Raw genomic sequence first — 21,312 nt, 5'->3', positions numbered from 1 at the left:
TCTTCACAACAGTCATGTCCGACTCTTTGTGACCCCACAGACTATATAGTCTGCGGAATTCTTCAGGCCAGAATACTGGAGTGGGTTCAGTTCAGTTCAGTTGCTCAATTGTGTCCGACTCTTTGTGACTCCATGAATTGCAGCACGCCAGGCCTCCCTGTCCATCACCAACTCCCGGAGTTCACTCAGACTCACGTCCATCGAGTTGGTGATGCCATCCAGCCATCTCATCCTCGGTCGTCCCCTTCTCCTCCTGCCCCTAATCCCTCCCAGCATCAGAGTCTTTTCCAATGGTCAACTCTTCGCATGAGGTGGCCAAATTACTGGAGTTTCAGCTTTAGCATCATTCCTTCCAAAGAACACTCAGGACTGATCTCCTTTGAATGGACTGGTTGGATCTCCTTGCAGTCCAAGGGACTCTCAAGAGTCTTCTCCAACACCACAGTTCAAAAGCATCGATTCTTCAGCACTCAGCTTTCTTCACAGTCCAACTCTCACATCCATACATGACCACTGGAAAAACCATAGCCTTGACTAGATGGACCTTTGTTGGCAAAGTAATGTCTCTGCTTTTGAATATACTATCTAGGTTGGTCATAACTTTCCTTGCAAGGAATAAGTGTCTTTTAATTTCGTGGCTGCAGTCACCATCTGCAGTGATTTCAGAGTCCCCCAAAATAAAGTCTGACACTGTTTCCACTGTTTCCCCATCTGTTTCCCATAAAGTGATGGGACCAGACGTCATGATCTTCATTTTCTGAATGTTGAGCTTTAAGCCAACTTTTTCACTCTCCTCTTTCACTTTCATCAAGAGGCTTTTTAGTTCCTCTTCACTTTCTGCCATAAGGATGGTGTCATCTGCATATTTGAGGTTATTGATATTTCTCCCAGCAATCTTGATTCCAGCTTGTGCTTCTTTCAGCCCAGCATTTCTCATTATGTACTCTGCATAGAAGTTAAATAAACAGGGTGACAATATACACCCTTGATGTACTCCTTTCCCGATTTGGAACCAGTCTGTTGTTCCATGTCCAGTTCTAACTGTTGCTTCCTGACTTGCATATAGGTTTCTCAGGAGGCAGGTCAGGTGGTCTGGTATTCCCATCTCTTTCAGAATTTTCCACAGTTGATTGTGATCCACACAGTCAAAGGCTTTGGCATAGTCAATAAAGCAGAATAGATGTTTTTCTGGAACTCTCTTGCTTTTTCGATGATCCAGCGGATGTTGGCAATTTGATCTCTGGTTCTTCTGCCTTTTCTAAAACCAGCTTGAACATCAGGAAATTCACGGTTCACGTATTGCTGAAGCCTGGCTTGGAGAATTTGGAGCATTGCTTTACTAGCGTGTGAGATGAGTGCAATTGTGCGGTAGTTTGAGCATTCTTTGGCATTGCCTTTCTTTGGGATTGGAATGAAAACTGACCTTTTCCAGTTCTGTGGCCACTGCTGAGTTTTCCAAATTTGCTGGCATATTGAGTGCAGCACTTTCATAGCATCATCTTTTAGGATTTGAAATAGCTCAACTGGAATTCCATCACCTCCACTAGCTTTGTTCATAGTGATACTTTCTAAGGCCCACTTGACTTCACATGCCAAGATGTCTAGTTCTACATGTGTGATCACACCATTGTGATTATCCAGGTCGTGAAGATCCTTTTTGTACAGTTCTTCTGTGTATTCCTGCTACCTCTTCTTAATATCTTCTGCTTCTGTTAGATCCAGACCATTTCCATCCTTCATCTTTGCATGAAATGTTCCCTTGGTATTTCTAATTTTCTTGAAGAGATCTCTAGTCTTTCCCATTCTGTTGTTTTCCTCTATTTCTTTGCATTGATCGCTGAGGAAGGCTTTCTTATCTCTTCTTGCTATTCTTTCAACTCTGCATTCAGATGCTTATATCTTTCCTTTTTCCTTGCTTTTCGCTTCTCTCATTTTAGTGGAATTAAAAATATATGTAAGAAAATTGACACTCACCCCAAAACAACCCACCCAGAGTTGATGGATTGAGAGAGATTAGAGGTAATTCCTTAAGGGAAAATCGGGGAACTTTTTGCCAGAAGAGGCAGAAACAGCACTATCCACCGTGATGTCTTTGACTGACGTTGTCACCACACTTATCTATAGCAGTAATTTTCTATAAATTTTTTTTCTGTTATATATTCTATTCTATTATATTATATTATATATATAATTATATTATATTATATTCTGTTATATATATATATATTTTTTCTGATATATCTAGTGACATCAGTTCAATTTTTTAAATTACTTATTAATAATACTTGGGAAATGTTTTTTAAACTCTCTGTGGCAGAGTTCATCCAAAGAAAGTTGATGGCAAGACAGTGGCAGGAACACCAATAAACCAGGCCTTAGGATGTGGATATAGGAATAAAAAACTAGAAAAAAAGCTATCAATTACTGAAAACCCACTCTGTTCTCGGCAGTAGGCTATATGCAATCTCAGTGACCCTCACAGTGATCCTGCACAGAGGAACTATAATCCTCATTTTGCAGATGAGTAAACCAGAAATGGGAAGGAACAGTCCCAGTATCACACAAGTGGTCTCGAGTGCCCTAACCTCAAAGTTGGTCTTCTTTCTAAAGAACTCAATCAAACTTGCCTTCCAATTCTTCTGGCCCCAAGACAATTGTCAGTGAAGATTGTCACCTGGCAATTGCCTTATATAGCAAAAATCTTGAGAGTGTATAAATTCTTCTTCAGTGAGAAGAGTGAATACAGTTCTAAGCAGCTCAGAAAATTTAGGTCTAGGTGATCATTCATAGTACAAAGTAAGCTCTGTTTTCTTCTTTAAAAAAAAAAAAGAAAACATGTTCAGCCATTTTTGGTATCATTAAATTCAGATATGTCTTTGTCCCCTCAGTGTCTGAGTATTGGAAAATATTGCTTTTTTATAGAAAGAATACAAGAAAGACCTGGAATCAGAAATTAAAGGGAAGGGAATGCAAGTTGGCACTGACACCCTTGGAATTCAGCATGCCAAAAGAGCTTCCGAGATAGCGAGTGAGGTGAGTATTGAGAGTGAGTGACGTAGACCTTGAGGCTCCTATTTTGGAACTTGACAAATCATAATAACAAACTGACTAATACATGGACTTTTTCAAAGCTTTCTGTGACCACTTTAACAGTTTGGAATGGAAACTGTTCGTAATCATCATGCTTACTGGAAAAATTTACAGTTTCTGCTTTGCTCATTAACTTCAAGTATGTCAAAGAAAACTTGGAGAAGGGCATTTTAATAGAACACACAGACACAGACACGGATACACTTTTTTACTTTATCCCATAATACATGTTTCATGTTAATTTTACTCTATGGTTAATATTTTCATACCATCTTTTTTGAGGATGGATCATGTGCTACTTGGCACATTTCATTTCCAGCTATGTGAGCAGAACTTGAAAATCACACATTGAGATTGTAACATGACAATGATGCTATTTTTGTTTGTTTGGTGGTGTGTTCTCAAAATATGCTCTGTGGACCTCAACAGTGTGTCTTAAATTTCTGTAGAATCAGCATTTTGTGTTGAAGTTCATTCATCTAAAACCATTTCTTCTTCATGTAATGCATGAACGACAGGATATTGAAGTTTTGTCTTAGATGCTATGATGTGATAGATATAGAATAATAAAGTTGTAGGAGTCAGATCTTATATGTATTTTTCGAATGAAAGAACCCAGAATCAGTTCTACATCTCTTGCATTCCCCCAGAAATTTTGAAAATATAGAAGGGCCACTGGAGCAGAGAGTGTTTGGGAAGAGGTGATTTAGAAGAAACACATGTAAAGCGAAAGTTGGGGTGCAGGCTAAGGGGTACAGCTCCTGTACCATAAGGCTGGCTGGGGATGAGGCTCCAGTAGCACTACTCTGAGAGCTACGATGTGACATTTGCAGTTAGGCAGAGCTGGCTTAGGACTGACTCCCACCCAGGGCATCTGGAGGCTGAGAAGTAGCTAAATAACTACGAGGGGAGTTACTGCTGTGCTGAGATCTGCCTCCATCCCCAGGGTTAGATACTGGCCAGGGGAATGGAATGGTGATAACTTTGTTTCAGACACAGAAACTAGGCATGGCATAGAATTCTTGACCAAAAGGGATTCCATCTGGAAATGGTGGGAGTGGGGTGGGAGGGTGCATGCTGAACAGAGATTCGAAAACCTTCTGCCTCTAATTCTACCCCTAATTCTGTCATCCTCCTGAGAGATAGCCATTGTTAGGAATTTTCTGTAGAGCCTTGCAGATCTATTTTTCTGTGTATATAGATAACTATACATTTGTGCACAAGGAACTAGAAAAAACCTTAAATAAATACAGTGTACTTTGTGCTTGCTGTTCTCACTGAATATCATGGACCCTTTTCCATGTTCAGTTCAGTTCAGTTCAGATCAGTCGCTCAGTCATGTCTGACTCTTTGCAACCCCATGCACTGCAGCATGCTAGGCCTTTCTGCCTATCACCAACTCCTGGAGTTTACTTAACTTTTGTGTGTTTAGTCGGTGATACAATCCAACCATCTCATCCTCTGTCGTCCCCTTCTCCTCCTGCCTTCAATCTTTCCCAGCATCAGGGTCTTTTCCAATGAGTCAGTTCTTTGCATCAGGTGGCCAAAGTATTGGAGTTTCAGTTTCAGCATCAGCCCTTGCAAAGAATATTCAGGACTGATTTCCTTTAGAATGGACTGGTTGGATCTCCTTGCAGTCCAAGGGACTCTCAAGAGTCTTCTCCAACACAACAGTTCAAAAGGATCAATTCTTCAGTGCTCAGTTTTCTTCATAGTCCAACTCTCACATCCATACATGACCACTGGAAGAACCATAGTTTTGACTAGACAGACCTTTGTTGGCAAAGTAGTATCTCTGCTTTCTAATATACTGTCTAGGTTGGTCATAACTTTCCTTCCAAGGAGCAAGTGTCTTTTAATTTCATGGCTGCAGTCACCATCTGCAGTGATTTTGGAGCCCAGAAAAATAAAGTCTGTCACTGATTCCCCATCTATTTGCCATGAAGTGATGGGACCAGATGCCATGATCTTAGTTTTCTGAAATGTTGAGTTTTAAGGCAACTTTTTCACTCTCCTCTTTCTCTTTCATCAAGAGGCTCTTTAGTTCTTCTTCACTTTCTGCCATAAAGGTGGTGTCATCTGCATATCTGAGGTTATTGATATTTCTCCTGGCAATCTTGATTCCAGCTTGTGCTTCATCCAGCCCGACATTTCTCCTGATGTCCTCTGCATAGAAGTTAAATAAGCAGGGTGACAATATACAGCCTTGACGTACTCCTTTCCCAATTTGGAACCAGCCTGTTGTTCCATGTCCAGTTTTAACTGTTGCTTCCTGACCTGCATACAGATTTCTCAGGAGGCAGGTCAGGTGGTCTGATATTCCCATCTCTTTCAAAATTTTCCACAGTTTGTTGTAATCCACATAGTCAAAGGCTTTGGCATAGTCAATAAAGCAGAAGTAGATGTTTTTCCGGAACTCTCTTGTTTTTTCAGTGATCCAACAGATGTTGGCAATTTGATCTCTGGTTTCTCTGCCTTTTTTAAATCCAGCTTGAGCATATGGAAGTTCACGGTTCACGTACTGTTGAAGCCTGGCTTGGAGAATTTTGAGCATTACTTTACTAGCATGTGAGATGAGTGCAATTGTGCGGTAGTTTGAGCATTCTTTGGCATTGTCTCTCTTAGGGATTGGAATGAAAACTGACCTTTTCCAGTCATGTGGCCACTGCTGAATTTTCCAAATTTGCTGGCATATTGAGTGCAGCACTTTCACGCATCATCTTTTAGGATTTGAAATAGCTCAACTGGAATTCCATCACCTCCACTAGCTTTTTTCATAGGGATACTTCCTAAGGACCCCTTGACTTTGCATTCTTGGATGTCTGGCTCTAGGTGAGTGAGCACACCGTCGTGATTATCTGGGTTTTGAAGATCTTTTTGATACAGTTCTTCTGTGTGTTCTTGCCACCTCTTCTTAATATCTTCTGCTTCTTAACATCTTCTTTTCCATGTCACTTCATATAATTCTACCTCATTGTTTTAGAAAAATTGCATTCTGTAACATGGCTATAAATATGCAACCATTTGCCTTAATGTCCTGTAGGGCTTCTCTGCTGGCTCAGAGGGTAAAGCATCTGCCTGTGATGCGGAAGACCCAGGTTTGATCACTGAGTCGGGAAGATCCCCTGGAGAAGGAAATGGCAACCCACTCCAGTATTCTTGCCTGGAGAATCCCATGGACAGAGGAGCCTGATGGGCTACAGTCCATGGGGTCGCAAAGAGTTGGACACGATGGAGCGACTACACTTTCACTTACACTTAGGCATTACCACATGTCAATGACACTTAAATGTATTATAACAGGGACTCTACATAACCTACTGAAAATCCTCATTTTTTCCTTAGATCTGCTTCCTTCTTTCACCCCTTCCTTTGCAAGTGGTATCAGTGAAATCCCAGAAGTTACTTTGATTCCTATTGTCAGCAAGTTTTATTGACTCCACAACCATAATGATTTCCTAGATCCATCTACCTCTCCCCGCTTTTGTCCAAGCCAGCATCTCTATCTCCTGGATCATTGCAGTAGCTTCCTAAACAAGATTCTGCTTCCAACATTAACCTCATTATCTACCCAGATGCCAGAACAATCCTTGAAGAGCTAAGTTTTCTGATTTCTACCACTGAAAACTCTCCAGTGGTTTCCAGTCATGTGCAGTATGGGCACCATACTCCTTGCTCTAGTATGATGCCATACTCCCCCTCCTGCTCATTCTCAACCCCTGTACCCTTCTTCCCTTGCTCATCATATTCTAGTCTTAAAGGCTCCAGGCTGGCTGCACCTCCACAAGTTTTATGGTCTCTGTACAGCTCTGTTTCTTCCTGAAAGTCCTTCCCCTTGTCTTTGCATGGCTGGCTCTTTCTTGTCCTTCTTTTCTTAGATTTATTAGTATTTCCTTATGGTTGCCTCCTTGGGCTTCTGAGTAACTGACTATCTAGCCACTGTCAAATCACCTTATATTTTCTGTTATTTTTGTAATTATGAAGAGAGTGCAATATCCAGTATTCGTTTAAGGCGACTTTCATTAAGAAATCTGACTCAGGCTCTTGGAACATAGGTGTCATCATGTTTTTAAGTTTTTCTAAGTTGTAAGATATTTTATTATGCATCAATATTAGCTGATGTGACTAGAGTCCATGTAGTCTATTTATGTGCTTTTGAATGCTTTTAGATTTGAAAATTCATATTGGAAACATTAAATGACATATTTCTACCATGGAATTTTGGTGGTAATCTATGATCAATACCTCAGTTTCTACATATATTGTCTTTCAAATGAAGTGTTTTGCTTTTGGGCCTTAGCTAAAAACAGAGCTTTTTACAGGCATAGTGATAATCTAATACTATTAGTAGGAAAGTTAAACATTTTTACTTGAATGTTTAACTTTATTATTATTTCACTTCAGTAAAGTGAAACTGAAACTGCAAGTCAGTGAAAATAGGCAGATTTATGGGTAGAGAGTAAATAGCATTTCTCTAGATTGAAATTTTTGTTTACGACTTCTCTAAATTTACAGCATCACAAATAAGCAAAGCAAAATTTACTTTATAGCATGAAATCACAAATCTTGGGTATGTCAGCATAATAGGAAATAATTGTTTTTGAAGAAATTTAATAGGATATAGTCAGTAGTTTCCTTTTAATATAATTTTCATTGATGAATAACATACATACAGACAAATGTTCAATTATAGGAATAAGAATAATCAGTAGCTTTAAAATGTGACAAGAGTATCTTAAGACAGTTGTGTCTGTGTAATCATGACATTTTATAGATAACAGATAATCCAGCTCAAAAAAGCAGATAATTTTTATTGTTCTTGTGACCCAACAGTAGAGGAATTCTTGGGCATGGGTTAATCTAGGACTTACACAGTGTGATTCTGTTTTAGTTTCCGACTTTATCTTAGGCAGGCTTTCTTCTCCCATGTGCAAGGAGGCACCAGAGCTGCAAACTTCTCCATTCATGTCCAGAAGGAAAGAAAAGTCTCTTGATACATTGTGTGGGAAGAGAAACGTTCCTTTCCTTAAATGTACCAATCATGAAGGGCCAGGGGTGGGGTGTAACAATTTTCTTCAGCCCAGTAGGGTCCTTGCACTGGGGCCAGTCTCAGCCAAGTTGGTGGGCTTAGAATAGGAAGCAGCTAGTTGCCCAGTGACAAATCAAGGCGTGAATAAAGGAAAAACAGAAGTGAGGTTCCAGGAAGCAGCCAGCAATTATTCACTACAGAATGAGATACAACAATTTTTTAAAATCAATACATATTTAATTAAATATTTTCAAAGTATAACATTTTGTCAACTAGTCAATAGCAATGTAACACATGTATTATTAAGTTACATATATATTATCTTCCATAAGAGATATAATTATACTTTAATATAGTCTATTTACTATGGATTGGGGCTTTTGCCAGTAAAGACGAGAATATACCAATGGCCAATAAGCACACGAAAGGATGCTCAGCATCATTACCATCAGTGAAATGCAAAAGAAAGCCACAGTGATGTATTACTTCCCACCCACTAAAAGGCTAAGATAAAAAAACACAGATTGTAACAAGTGTTAGTGAAGTTGTAGAGAAATCGGAACCCTTCTTGTGTATTGCTGCTAGGATTGTAAGACGGAATACCCACTTTGGAAAACAGTTTAGCAGTTCCTCAAAAGGCTAAACAGTTACCATATGACCCAGCAATTTCATTTCTAGGTTATTTACTCAAGAGAAATGAAAACTTATGAGATGTGACATTTTTTACACTCATATTTTATTGATATTCATCGAGTTATATATTAACCAATATTTTATCACTTTATTGAAATATAAAATATTTTCCTTCACCTCCCTCTGTTTTGTTTCTTAAGTCAGGTTAGTAGAAAAAAAGGTTTCTGAGTCCTTGTGGTCACTCCAAGTTGTGTTCTGCCACAAATTAAGTCTTTGTCGTTTCCTAGAAAAAAAAAGAAGTGGATTTAGGTCCAGTTTATTTCTAAAAGCCATGATCTTGACATCAAAAATGACATCAAGTTTTTCAATGCAGATTTTTGAATTATTGTAAGGCCCTAATTTCAGGTTTTATTTTATGCAGAAAGATTATAAAAGAGATCTGGAGACTGAAATTAGAGGGAAAGGCATGCAGGTGAGCACAGACACTCTCGATATCCAGAGAGCCAAGAAAGCATCTGAAATGGCCAGCCAGGTAAGAAACTAATGGGATGCAAAGTTTAAAACAAACATATCAAATTGGATACAGAAGAAATATAAATGGTGTTTCCACATGTGTGACATTGAGATTCAAACATGTAAATATCTGCATTGCTATGGAAAGCCATGCAAAGCTCTGAAGATTGTTTTCTGTTCTTTTAGAAAGAATATAAGAAAGACTTAGAAAATGAAATTAAAGGGAAAGGAATGCAAGTGAGCATGGATATCCCAGATATGCTTCGAGCCAAGAGGGCATCTGAAATCTATAGCCAGGTTGGTAGAGAATGAAGATACTCAGGATAATATATTCTAATATCTCAGCACCTTCTGCTCTGTGTGTCTCTATGATTTGTGTCTTTTTGAGGGCTTTCTATTCAAAGTCAGTGCACTCTATTATAAAGTAACCACTGACCAAACTTAATTATCTCAATAATGAAAGGGACAACTGCTATAGATTCAGCTCAACAAAACTTATTGAGCATCAGAGCATCCCTATTAGGTCCCTCTGTTTTGAGTCCAAGGACACTTTGACCTTTTTATTTCCATTTTTTTATTCCACTGTGAACTTGGCTCTAATGCTTATCCTGCAAAAAATACAAAGAATTTTCTTTTATCTACTTCATCATGCATATTTTAATTTAAATAAACAACTTAGAATAAGTTAAACTGTACAAGGTATAAGGTGAAATTGAAGATTAACCAAAATTTAATGTAAGATCTAAGTTTTGTTGATACAATTTAATTTGCCAAGTATATCTGTGACAAATCTGCCAGAAAACTGGATATAAGAGAAATAATGACCACGTGAGAAAGTATATCATGGAAGAAAAAAGTTATTGATAAAATCTGATTTGGACAAAGTTATTCATTAGTGAATAATTTATTTGCTATAATATTTGTTATAAAAAGAATGAATCCCAATGGAAAAGTAGTATGCTGCTGCTGTTATATCACTTCAGTCGTGTCCGACTCTGTGCGACCCCATAGACGGCAGCCCACCAGGCTCCCCTGTCCCTGGGATTCTCCAGGCAAGAACACTGGAGTGGATTGCCATTTCCTTCTCCAGTGCATGAAAGTGAAAAGTGAAAGTGAAGTCACTCAGTCATGTCTGACCCTCAGCGACCCCATGGACTGCAGCCTTCCAGGCTCCTCCGCCCATTGGATTTTCCAGGCAAGAGTACTGGAGTGGGGTGCCATTGCCTTCTCCAGGAAAAGTAATATCGGGGAATGAAAAAAAATAAGGTAATGAAGAAATTGGATTTGGCTAATGGGGTTTATGTTGAAATAATTTTTAACAAAATTTGACCAAGTTTGTCAAAATTCTGACTAACAATCAAGGAATTGAAACATCCACTGGTTCAAAATTAGAGTGTCACAGAAGTCAGGTTCAGGGGCTAGTCACCCAAGGATTCAATATTGAGAGACAAGTGTGAGTAAAAGGAAAGATAGCTTTGCCTAGGAGGAGGAGGCCAGCAATCCTGGGGAGAAAGTGGACTCATGTCCCAAAGAACCAACTATCCCTTGCCATCAGGGGCAGGAGTTTTTAAAGGGGAATTTTAGGGGTGTATAGGCAAAGGGAGCTGGAGATGGATAGGGAAGCCTGGTGTGCTGCAGCCCATGGGGTTGCAAAGAGTCGGACACGACTGAGCAACTGAACTGAGGCAAAGGGAGGGGAGCTGTGAGCAGAGAAGAGTCGGTTCTGACAGTCGTCTTGAAATTGATCATGTGGTGGTCTAATCAGTGTCCTCTTGATTGTTTTAAGTACAGTTAATCTTCAGTTCCAAGATTGGTTTGTTCCCCTTTCCTTGAGTCCAGTTCTTAAAACTGTGGCAGCTTATGTCATCGTGATAGTCTATTTCATCATGTAGTTAACTTATTCCACCTGGTGGAGGTTTCAGCATTTACAAAGCAGCTCAAAGGATATGGCTGAAAATATTCTCTATAGCTCTTCAGGAAGAACTAAAGGTCCTTGACTTTGTTTAATGACTAAATTTTATTTGGTCTTGTTTGATTGCTTTCCTTTGTTTCCATATTTCCAAATTCTCTGATGAAATTTATTCTCTGACTAAGGTGTTTCTATAGACAAGAAATAGGTGGAGATATGGGGGAGTGGAGTCTCTCCTGGGAAGTCCCCATGGGGTCCTGCTCTATTTCAAGGGTATCATGATGCCAGAATTAAGTATTTATCAAAGGAACTGCCTGCTTCTCAGCCTTCTTCAGTGACAGCAGATGGGATGGTCCTGAAGTGTGTTCATCTGTCCTCAGTGTCTCATGATGCCACACAAACTTGGAGAAGGTGACACTAGTTGGATCAGCTAAACTAAAAATCATAAATTCTTAAAACGGGAATATTGCCATTTGATTCAGTGGAGAAAAGTTGGCAAACTCATTCATACATTCAGTAGATACTTCTTGAATACCCATTTACATGCAAAATTAGACCTGGATTTTTGCCTTTGGGGAACTACTAGGTAATCTAATTATCAAGTAATCATGCAAATATAGTATGACAAATTATGATATGCCCTACCAGAAAGTAAAGATAACAAAAGTAAACCCTTCCCATAGGAAGTGATGCCTGAGTTGTTAGAATTCCTGCTTTAATTTAACAGTGTTGATTTTTTGAGTGTGATATGAAGGTACATCTGATTTTAAAGAACTTTAGTTATTTGAGATACAAGGAAATGTTCAAAAGGGTTTAATGATGCTGTGGTGCATTTCAATGTGAACAATATTCTCCTTCCTTAACAAGCAGCAGTATGCCATGCAGTTACCTTCACTGACTTTGGAACCAGAGTGGCTGGGTTTAAATCCTGGTTCTGACACTTAGCTAGTGCCTCAGTTTCCCCAAGGGTAGATAATAATACCTGCTTGTGGGGTTACCTTTCTCTGATCCTCTAGGAGGTATCATTCAGCGGGTAGCCATTCTGGACTCCAAACTTGTTGTCTTGCCTTCCCTGTCATGCTGTCCAAAGGCTGGGGCTGGAAGCTTCTCCTGTGACTCGCTAGGGCCTTCATTAGCACCGCTTCCTTTTTACTGCACTGCTGGAGTTGCTTTCCTGTTTCTCCACTGCTGGAAAGCCTTCCTTGCCCTGCCCTCAGGTCTTGGGCAGCGCCAAGCCTCCCAGGAGCTCTAGGATTGTATTTCACAAAGGAAAAAGCTGGAGGCTTAGGTGCGGGGTCAAGAGCTACAAAGAGTGCCCCCTTGCAGACCAGAGCCTGTCCCTCCACTTTGGCCTCTGGACGCTCTGTTCCCCATCCCAACCCTAGGACTCCACAACACTGCCTGCCCTCGGCCCACCGTGACTTCCTCGCACCCTTGCCTCTCCTTGTTATTGACAACCTTCCCCAAGTTTTGGAACCCAAAACCCCTGAGACCCTGTACCGTGCCACCCCTTGCCTCTGGTGTGAGCTGAAGCTGGAATACCAGACCATCTGACCTGCCTCCGGAGAAATCTGTATGAAGTTCAGGAAGCAACAGTTAGAACTGGACGTGGAACAACAGGCTGGTTCCAAATTGGGAAAGGAGTATGTCACAGCTGTATATTGTCACCCTGCTTATTTAACTTCTATGCAGAGTACATCAGGAGAAACGTCGGGCTGGATGAAGCACAAGCTGGAATCAAGTTTGCTGGGAGAAATATCAATAACCTCAAATATGCAGATGACACCACCCTTATGGCAGAAAGTGAAGAAGAACTAAAGAGCCTCTTGATGAAAATGAAAGAGGAGAGTGAAAAAGTTGCCTTAAAACTCAACATTCAGAAAACTAAGATCATGGCATCTGGTCCCATCACTTCATGGGAAATAGATGGGGAAACAGTGGAAACAGTGACATACTTTATTTTGGGGCTCCAAAATCACTGCAGATGGTGACTGCAGCCACGAAATTAAAAGATGCTTCCTCCTTGGAAGGAAAGTTATGACCAACCTAGACAGCATATTGAAAAACAGAGACATTACTTTGCCAACAAAGGTCCGTCTAGTCAAGGCTATGGTTTTTCCAGTGGTCATGTATGGATGTGAGAGTTGGACTGTGAAGAAAGCTGAGCACTGAAGAATTGATGCTTTTGAACTGTGGTGTTGGAGAAGACTCTTGAGAGTCCCTTGGACTGCAAGGAGATCAAACCAGTCCATCCTAAAGGAAATCAGTCCTGAATATTCATTGTAAGGACTGATGCTGAAACTGAAACTCCAGTGCTTTGGCCACCTGATATGAAGAGTTCACTCATTTGAAAACACCCTAATGCTGGGAAAGATTGAAGGTGGGAGGAGAAGGGGACAACAGAGAATGAGATGATTGGATGGCATCGCCAACTCAATAGACATGAGTTTGAGTAAACTCTGGGAGTTGGTGATAGACAGGGAGGCCTGGCGTGCTACAGTCCATGGGGTTGCAAAGAGTCGGACACAACTGAGTGACTGAACTGAACTGAACTACTGTGTAAATGCTGGCACTCGTAGAAGGCATTGCCTAGGATATAGCTGAGCTCATAATAGTACATTTAGTAGCAAAAGGAAAATTGAGATTTTTATCTCTAGTACAAAATACTAGTATCTTTTCCTTAGTCAAATGTATCTTCTTCTGAAGTAGGAAGCAAAGTATAAATCTAGAAGCATGAAGACAAGTAAGCAAAGAGAGTCAGGTTACTGGTAGGAGTTGTAAGGGCTATTTTGAACAGGAACTGGAACTGCTCATAAGAGAGTAGGTTCTAGGCTTAGGACTTCCGTAGAGGTCAGGCTGTCCCAGGGTGTTTGAATAGTCTTGAGTGGGAACCATTGCCTGAGAGAAGGTGAATGTGTTTTCCTAGACTGTTTGCTTACTCTGTTTGCGTATGCTGTTTATTTTTACTGTTGCATAAATACATCATAGAGTTGGATAAGACTGAGCGACTGAGCTCACACACACAAACACATCAACAACTGATTTGAATCCTAAGGTATAATTTAGAGCATGTGGGCTTCCCTGGTGGCTCAACTGGTAAAGAATCCACCTGCAATGCGGGAGACCTGGGTTCGATCCCCGGGTTGGGAAGATGCCCCGGAGAAGGGAAAGGCAACCCACTCCAGTATTCTGGCCTGGAGAATTCTATGGACTGTATAGTTGCAAAGAGTCAGACACAACTGAGGGACTTTCACTTTCAGATATGGCAGAGTTGGAAAAAGTAGTACCATTTTCTCTTTGTCTCTGTCTCTCTTGAATGTGGCACACAGAGTTTCAGATTCACATTCACTTTATATTTTTAGAAAAAGTATAAAGATGAGGCGGAGAAGATGCTTTCTAGCTATTCTACTGTGGCAGATACTCCTGAAATTCAGAGAATTAAGACAACTCAACAAAACATTAGTGCGGTGAGTAGCCATTGTCTCTTTCCAGTTGTCACCTTGAAATGATGTTTTGAAAGGGGGCCTTTGTTCCTCAGTCTGCTTTTTTTTGCTGCCTTGCTCGAATTTTCTGTCAAATGCATATCTTTCCTTCTTTAAAATCATTAGAACACCAAATGTTCTTACAACTTATAATTTATCATGATTATTTTAGAATTACAGATTCATATTTCCTTTTTAGGTACAAGCAACAGCTCCTTTTAACCGAATTTTAAAATTTCACTCAGGAAAGAGATCTTAATTTTACACACATATTTTACTTTGAAGATAAAAATAGTCATATGAAGTGATTGCCTTCCTGGTCATTGATTAATTGCATTGATAATATATCTAGGGATTTACTAGTTTGTAACCAATTCCTAAGGGCTTCCCTGGTGGCTCAGTGGTAAAGAACCAGCCTGCTGATTCAGGAGATGTGAGTTCAATCCATGGGTCAGGAAAACCCCATGAAGGAAACGGCAGCCCACTCCAGTGTTTTTGCCTAGGAAATCCCATGGACAGAGGAAACTGGTAGGCTACAGTCTATGGGGTCACAAAAGAGTTAGAAACCACTTAGTGACTAAACAACAACAATTACTTCCTAAACGTTCATATTTTTGTTTTGAGGAATAGGAATTTTATTAGCATCATTGATTAAGATAGTGGGCATATATATAATGGGTATATGAACTTGAATTCTAAAATAAAAATTGATGGTACAGCCAATATTTTAACATAGAATTAACTTAGTGGTTAAGCAAATGTTATTAAAAATATAAATTCTATTATTTTTGAAAATTTCTGTAATGTTTTCTACTTTCTAATAAGTGGGAAACCTCTTAACTCTGCAGGTATGCTGTTCAGGTACCTCTAGGGTCTTCACAGGCAGGCTGTGCCACGAGATGTAGAAATCTTGCTGGAAGAGAGGATGAGGGAGAAGAGTTGTGTGGCCCTTACCGCCTGTGATTCCAGATTTCTAGCTTTTGCAGGAGAACATCTCATATGTCCTGCCCTCCTGACCCCCGCTGGGATCTACTGGTTAACAAATATCAGGAGAGTGAACCCAAAGGCGGTGTCTGTGACAACCTAGAGGGATAGTGTAGGGAGGGAAGCAGGAGGGGGGTTCAGGAAGGAGGGGTCACATGTATGCCTATGGCCAGCTCATGTTGATGTGTGGCAGAAACCATCACAATACTGTAAAGAAATTATCCTCCAATTTAAAAAATAATTAAAGAAGAGAGGGAGTAGTTCTGGCCTCGAATGACTTCCTTATAATTAGTCTGTTTTTCTGTAGGACACTTTGTTTTTTTCTTTTGCTTTGTGGTCAAAAGGGGTAGGTGTTGGTAGGGATGGAGAGATGTGGGAAGGTTTAAGGAATAAGTGGAAGATAAGGAAAACAGGCTGACTTAGTGTTGATGCTGATGGTAAAACTAATATTTTCTTTGAAGAGAACAAGACTGTCTTTGCTTTCACTTGAAGAAGAGCAGTTGCTTGAAACTTCATGCTATTTTTGAATTAAAGGGTAACTGCTTAGTGAGCTTTTGTAATATGTCCTTTAATTTTTCTCAGCTGCACATGTGACATATATTTGTATTTGAAGAAGAAAACTTATATTCTTAGAGCAAGTAATCTGTAGCCATGTAAGGTTCCAGGCATACCCTAGAACAGGTAGTAGAGGTTTGCTTGTACGACTGTGGAATACAAAACCAAAGTTCTTTATTCCCATGATGGATTATTTAATTGATTAATGTAACATTGGTTCTCATAAATAGAAGCTGTATTCACGTTACTTTAAAACCTGAGAAATTTTCCTTTACAAGAATCGAATCTAGGACTTGAATTCTAATAAGCTTAGTTATTCTTTTCCTTCTCTTATAATAAAGGTATTTTATAAGAAAGAAGTAGGAGCTGGCACAGCAGTAAAAGATACTCCTGAGATTGAACGAGTGAAGAAAAATCAGCAGAACATTAGTTCAGTAAGTTCTCTATGGCATTAATTATCCTTTGCAAAAGCAAACACAAGCTAGATAAATGTTTTTAGTTCTTTACAAAACTAGCTGCCTTTTTCTTTTTTTCCTTCATTTTGTTGAAACACTGTTTCATCAAATATCAAAGACCTAACTTTCAGAAGGAAACTGTAGCCTTCTTCCCCTTGAACCTAAAGCAGTATTTCATCTTGATATATATATATATCATAGTGCATAAGAGATAGATCACTTTAATAGTACAGCAATGAAATCTAGGATTAGTTTTCATCCTTCTGAACATAATTTTAGCTGTATTACATTTTTCAGAGAAAGGATACTTTTCAATACCTCCCCTCAACTTGGACGGAAGAAATTTTATCCTGATAGAATGATTAAAGGCACTAGAACACTTATTTGGTGGCTCAAGAGAAGGTTTCAAAGGCCCCATTTACCTTGTACTTCTTTGAGCTTCCAGCAAAGAAAAGCACACACCTTCATTATCATTTGTAAAATAAGTTACCCACCCCGTTCCCCAGTGCCCTTTGAACTTGGGGGAAGGGTAGAGGAGGTGTTTAATGTTATGAATTAAAAACTTCTTCACTCAGTGCTTGAGATTTAGAGTGGACCATTGCTACCCTTACCAATAGGTGTATTTGGTAATAGTTATACAGTCATCCCTCGGTGTCCACAGGGAGTGGTTGCAGGACCCCCACCCACCTACCCACACACACACACACACACACACACACGCACACACACGCACAGAGTCATTCACACACACTCACACCAACATCTGCAGATGCCCACGTCCCTCATGTTGGGCCTCCACATCCTTAGGTTCCACATCGAGGATGTGAGGAGCTTGCTATTTAGTTTCTTGTTGAGGGTTCTTTCCTTACATCTTCCCTGACGTTTCTCTTCACCTTCACCCTTGGAGGCAGAGTTTCTTTAAGTCAGCCAAGTCCAACTGCCTGGATTAAACGCCTTTGTCAGGAACTCCGATGGTTACCTGGCATCCTGGAGTATGTGTGCACTGGCATTTGTGGAGACAGAGTAGGGAAGGTAAGGGAGCGCTGTAGTCAACAGGCTTACAGGAAACGAACTTGCAGAAAACCTGCAAATGCGAGTGCACTAAAGCCCCGTGCGGTGAAGGAATCTGGTTTCCTGAAGACAGCACAGGGAACAGGACCTGGCGGCGAGAGTGCCGATCCACCGTGGCAGGAGTCTGTGTCAGGCAGCGCGCCAGTCTGGCAGAGAAATTAGTTCAGCTGAGACATGTAAAGTGGTCGTTTCCTTCACTTCCAAATGATGACATTTGAAATGTACCCATCCACGTACTGGGGTATAATGTTATAAATGTTCTGTACTGCACAATTCTATTGCCTACAGCGAAATGACTGTGCCATTTTGATTAGTTTGGAGTCGTATGAAAAACAAAAATGTTTATCTTTAATCGTGTTTAGCGTCTCACCCTAGGAAAATCGCACAGTCTTTCATTTCTTCTCCCGACGTCCCCCTGCCTCCTCCAGCAAACAATAAACGCATAGTTCTGTATCTCTATGAGCCTGGGCTATAAACTCCTGCTTAGTATTCAAATGGAAAGTTGCCCTTTCAAGATTAGCAAGATCTGTCAAACCAAGGTAGGATTCTCTAACATTTAAAGATCTCGACATTTTCCACCTCCAGAGTACAAGCCTTTTGAGTATTTTCTCTCTTAAGAATATTTTATAATCCTACTTGGAGACAGTCTGTCTCAGTGTACTCTTAATTTAACTGTTTTGGATCTGGCCTAACATTGGTGGTGTTACTCGTATCACATATGAAATGTACAGATGCTAAAACATAGATGATAGTGAAGATATTTGGGTATTGAGGACTTCCCTGGTGGCTCAGATGGTAAAAGCGTCTGCCTCGAGTGCAGGAGACCCGGGTTCGATCTCTGGGTCAGGAAGATTTCCTGGAGAAGGAAATGGCAACCCATTCCAGTACTCTCGCTTGGAAAACCCCGTGGACATAGGATACTGGTGGGCTACATTCCATGGGGTCGCAAAGAGTCAGACACGACTGAGCAAATTCACTTTCACTTTCTTCATGACTCTCAGCCTTAATCATTACCAAGTGATTTCTAAAACGTCTTTTGCATAGATCTAAGTCTTTGCTAAATTTCAACATACGGCACTTAAGTCTAGCTGATGTGTCCATATTTATATGTATATATGTGTCCTTATCTCAATTCCAATCTTCTGTGCATTTTAGACATATTAAAATACCATGTGATATGATAGCATCACTAATCATTTTATAAAGTTAAAGGGCTTGTCCTGGGCATAACTGTGTGCTGGTGTTATCATTTATCTGGTTGCTCTTCCTCTAAGTAGACTTGACTGAGGAGCTTTTGACTGTTGTGAATGCCAGGATATAGGCGGGCTTTACATAACGTGATTGTGTGGTAGAAGACACTTCTTGACTTTCTGGTATTGGACCTTCTATAGTGATCAGCACTCAATGGCCTCTGCTTGTACATATTTCCTCCCACTTTCCTCTTTCTCGTCTCATGTTTTTTTTCTTATTCTAGATTATTTGTGTACTCTCAGTCAGGTAAGCAGTGTTTTCAAGACTTAGTAGCTAACTCAGTTTGACTCTTGCCTTTAAAGACATGGCGAGTACACAAATAATAAATAGAAATTGCTTTTATTATAGAAAAATAATGAATCATTAAGATAATTTCCAAAATTTTCGGTGCATCTGCCTGATGATAAAATTTATTTTTATAAGCAGTATATGCTTATGTTAGTTAAAAAACCTCTCCAGTGATGGATAGGTGAATAGATATGGGTTTGTTTGTACCTTAAGATAAAGGAATCCTGAAAGCACCAGATGAAATAAAAATGTGTGTTGTCATTGAAGGAAAGTTAATATTGGAATTAAAAAAATAGGCTATGTAATAGTTAAAAATGAAGAATTCCTAATTATTTTTTAAAACATGTTGAATAAGACTCACTTTTTTTTTTTTTTAAATAAATCATGCAGGTAAAATACAAAGAAGAGGTGAAACAAGCAACAGCCATTTCAGATCCTCCAGAACTCAAGAGAGCTAAAGAAAACCAGAAGAACATCAGCAATGTGTGATCTCATTTCTTTAAGTATTGTTTTCTGCGGGCAGGACACTTGCACACTAGAATGAATTAGAATGAGTACCTGTAGGAAGGCCAGTTCCTGAAAGATGGAGATGAGATTTCACACATCTTTGTGTTGGGCTAGCGTTACACCAAGCATGTGCGTTTGCTTATTAAAGAACGTGGCGTTGATGCCTACTCTGTTCTTGTCCTTGGGGGCATTCAAAGATGAGTGAGATACACCTTAAGGTTAGAGGCTGTGTGTATTCTCAAGGTCTCTCAGAGAAGCAGTTGTGGGGATAAAGACTGTGCATTAAGTGCTCTAAAATAATTAATATCTGTGAGTGCTTACTACCTTTTGGGGGTTCTTTACATGCAATATCTCACTTAATGTTAAATAATAACTCTTATTTTCAAAGTGCCGGGGAAATGCAGAGAAGGAAGGCTATGTCAGTGACAGAGAGGAAAACCTTTGGAAAAAGAGTAACATTTGAGCTAGCTCTTAAAGGATTAATAAAAGTTTGGGGTGGATTTCATGAGGAAGGGCCCTCCTGGCAGTGCAAACTGAATGTGTTCATGATCTGAGATCTGTTCAAAGAGGGGAAAGTTTAGTGTGATGAGTCCTTGGGGTGGAAGATGGCAGGAGAGAGATGGTGGGGAGAGAAAGCATAATTCAGGCCATGAGGAGGCTGCCGGAAGTGCCAGTGTCCCTGGTTCAGATGGCCTGCCTATGCTCAGGCCTTGACTTATGAGTTAAATAGCTTAAATGTGTTCTTTTTTTAAAAAATATTAATGTTTATAGGAGTAAAGTTGATTTACAATGTTGTGTTACTTTCTGCTATACAACAAAGTATATCAGTTATACATATATCCACTCTTTTTCAGATTCTTTCCCCATATAGGTCCTTACAGAGAATTGAGTAGAGTTCCCTGTGCTATGTAATAGGTGCTTATTGGTTATCTATTTTATATATAGTGGTATGTGTATGCCACTCACAATCTCTCAATTTATCCCTCTCCCCACCTTTGGTAACTATGTTTGTTTTCTACATCTGTGATTCTATTTCTTTTTTGTAAATAGGTTCATTTGTGCCATTTTTTTAGATTCCACTTATAAGTGATATCATATGATATTTGTCTTTCTCCAACTGGCTTCACTCAGTGTGACCTAGAGATTGTCATAATATGTCCCTTTTTGTGAAAGAAGAGTTACACAGGAAGCTCAGCTCAGTGATGAGCTAGAAGTGTGGGATGAGGGTTGGGAGGGAGGCTCCAGAGGAAGGGGAGATATGTTACATATAGATGATACATATTGTTGCACAGCAGAAACCAACACAACCTTGTAAAGCAATTATCCTCCAAAAATTAAATAAGAGTTTACCAGTTTTCAATTTATCATAGATGCATAACACTCCCTTAAAATAACTATTTGAAAATAAGGAGTTAATTTAATTAAAAAATACTAGAAACCACAGCTCAGGTGATACCTTGCATAGCATATGGTAAGTGGTGTATACATGATTGAAATTTGAATAACTCTGGAGTGGAGAACAGTGTGGGCTCTGGACTGTTGGTT

General features: G+C 39.8%; 1 protein-coding gene across 3 annotated transcripts in view; it reads left to right on the top strand.

Moving 5' to 3' along the window:
• NEBL (nebulette) overlaps positions 1–21,312 on the top strand; it is a 376,628-nt gene that overhangs the window by 319,316 nt on the left and 36,000 nt on the right. The window contains exons 14-19 of one of the 3 annotated variants that reach the window (XM_069547397.1): positions 2,923–3,033; positions 9,174–9,284; positions 9,452–9,562; positions 14,537–14,641; positions 16,537–16,629; positions 19,651–19,743. The exons of the other annotated variants lie outside the window; for them this stretch is intronic. Coding sequence (XP_069403498.1) covers positions 2,923–3,033; positions 9,174–9,284; positions 9,452–9,562; positions 14,537–14,641; positions 16,537–16,629; positions 19,651–19,743 — 624 coding nt within the window. The remainder of the gene's footprint in view (positions 1–2,922; positions 3,034–9,173; positions 9,285–9,451; positions 9,563–14,536; positions 14,642–16,536; positions 16,630–19,650; positions 19,744–21,312) is intronic. 3 annotated transcript variants of the gene reach the window in all.

The sequence above is a fragment of the Ovis canadensis genome, chromosome 13, assembly GCF_042477335.2.
Source record: "Ovis canadensis isolate MfBH-ARS-UI-01 breed Bighorn chromosome 13, ARS-UI_OviCan_v2, whole genome shotgun sequence".
In the NCBI taxonomy this organism is placed as follows: Eukaryota; Metazoa; Chordata; class Mammalia; order Artiodactyla; family Bovidae; genus Ovis; species Ovis canadensis.
Note: the sequence above shows the minus strand (reverse complement) of the source record. Positions and strands in the feature narration are given on the sequence as shown.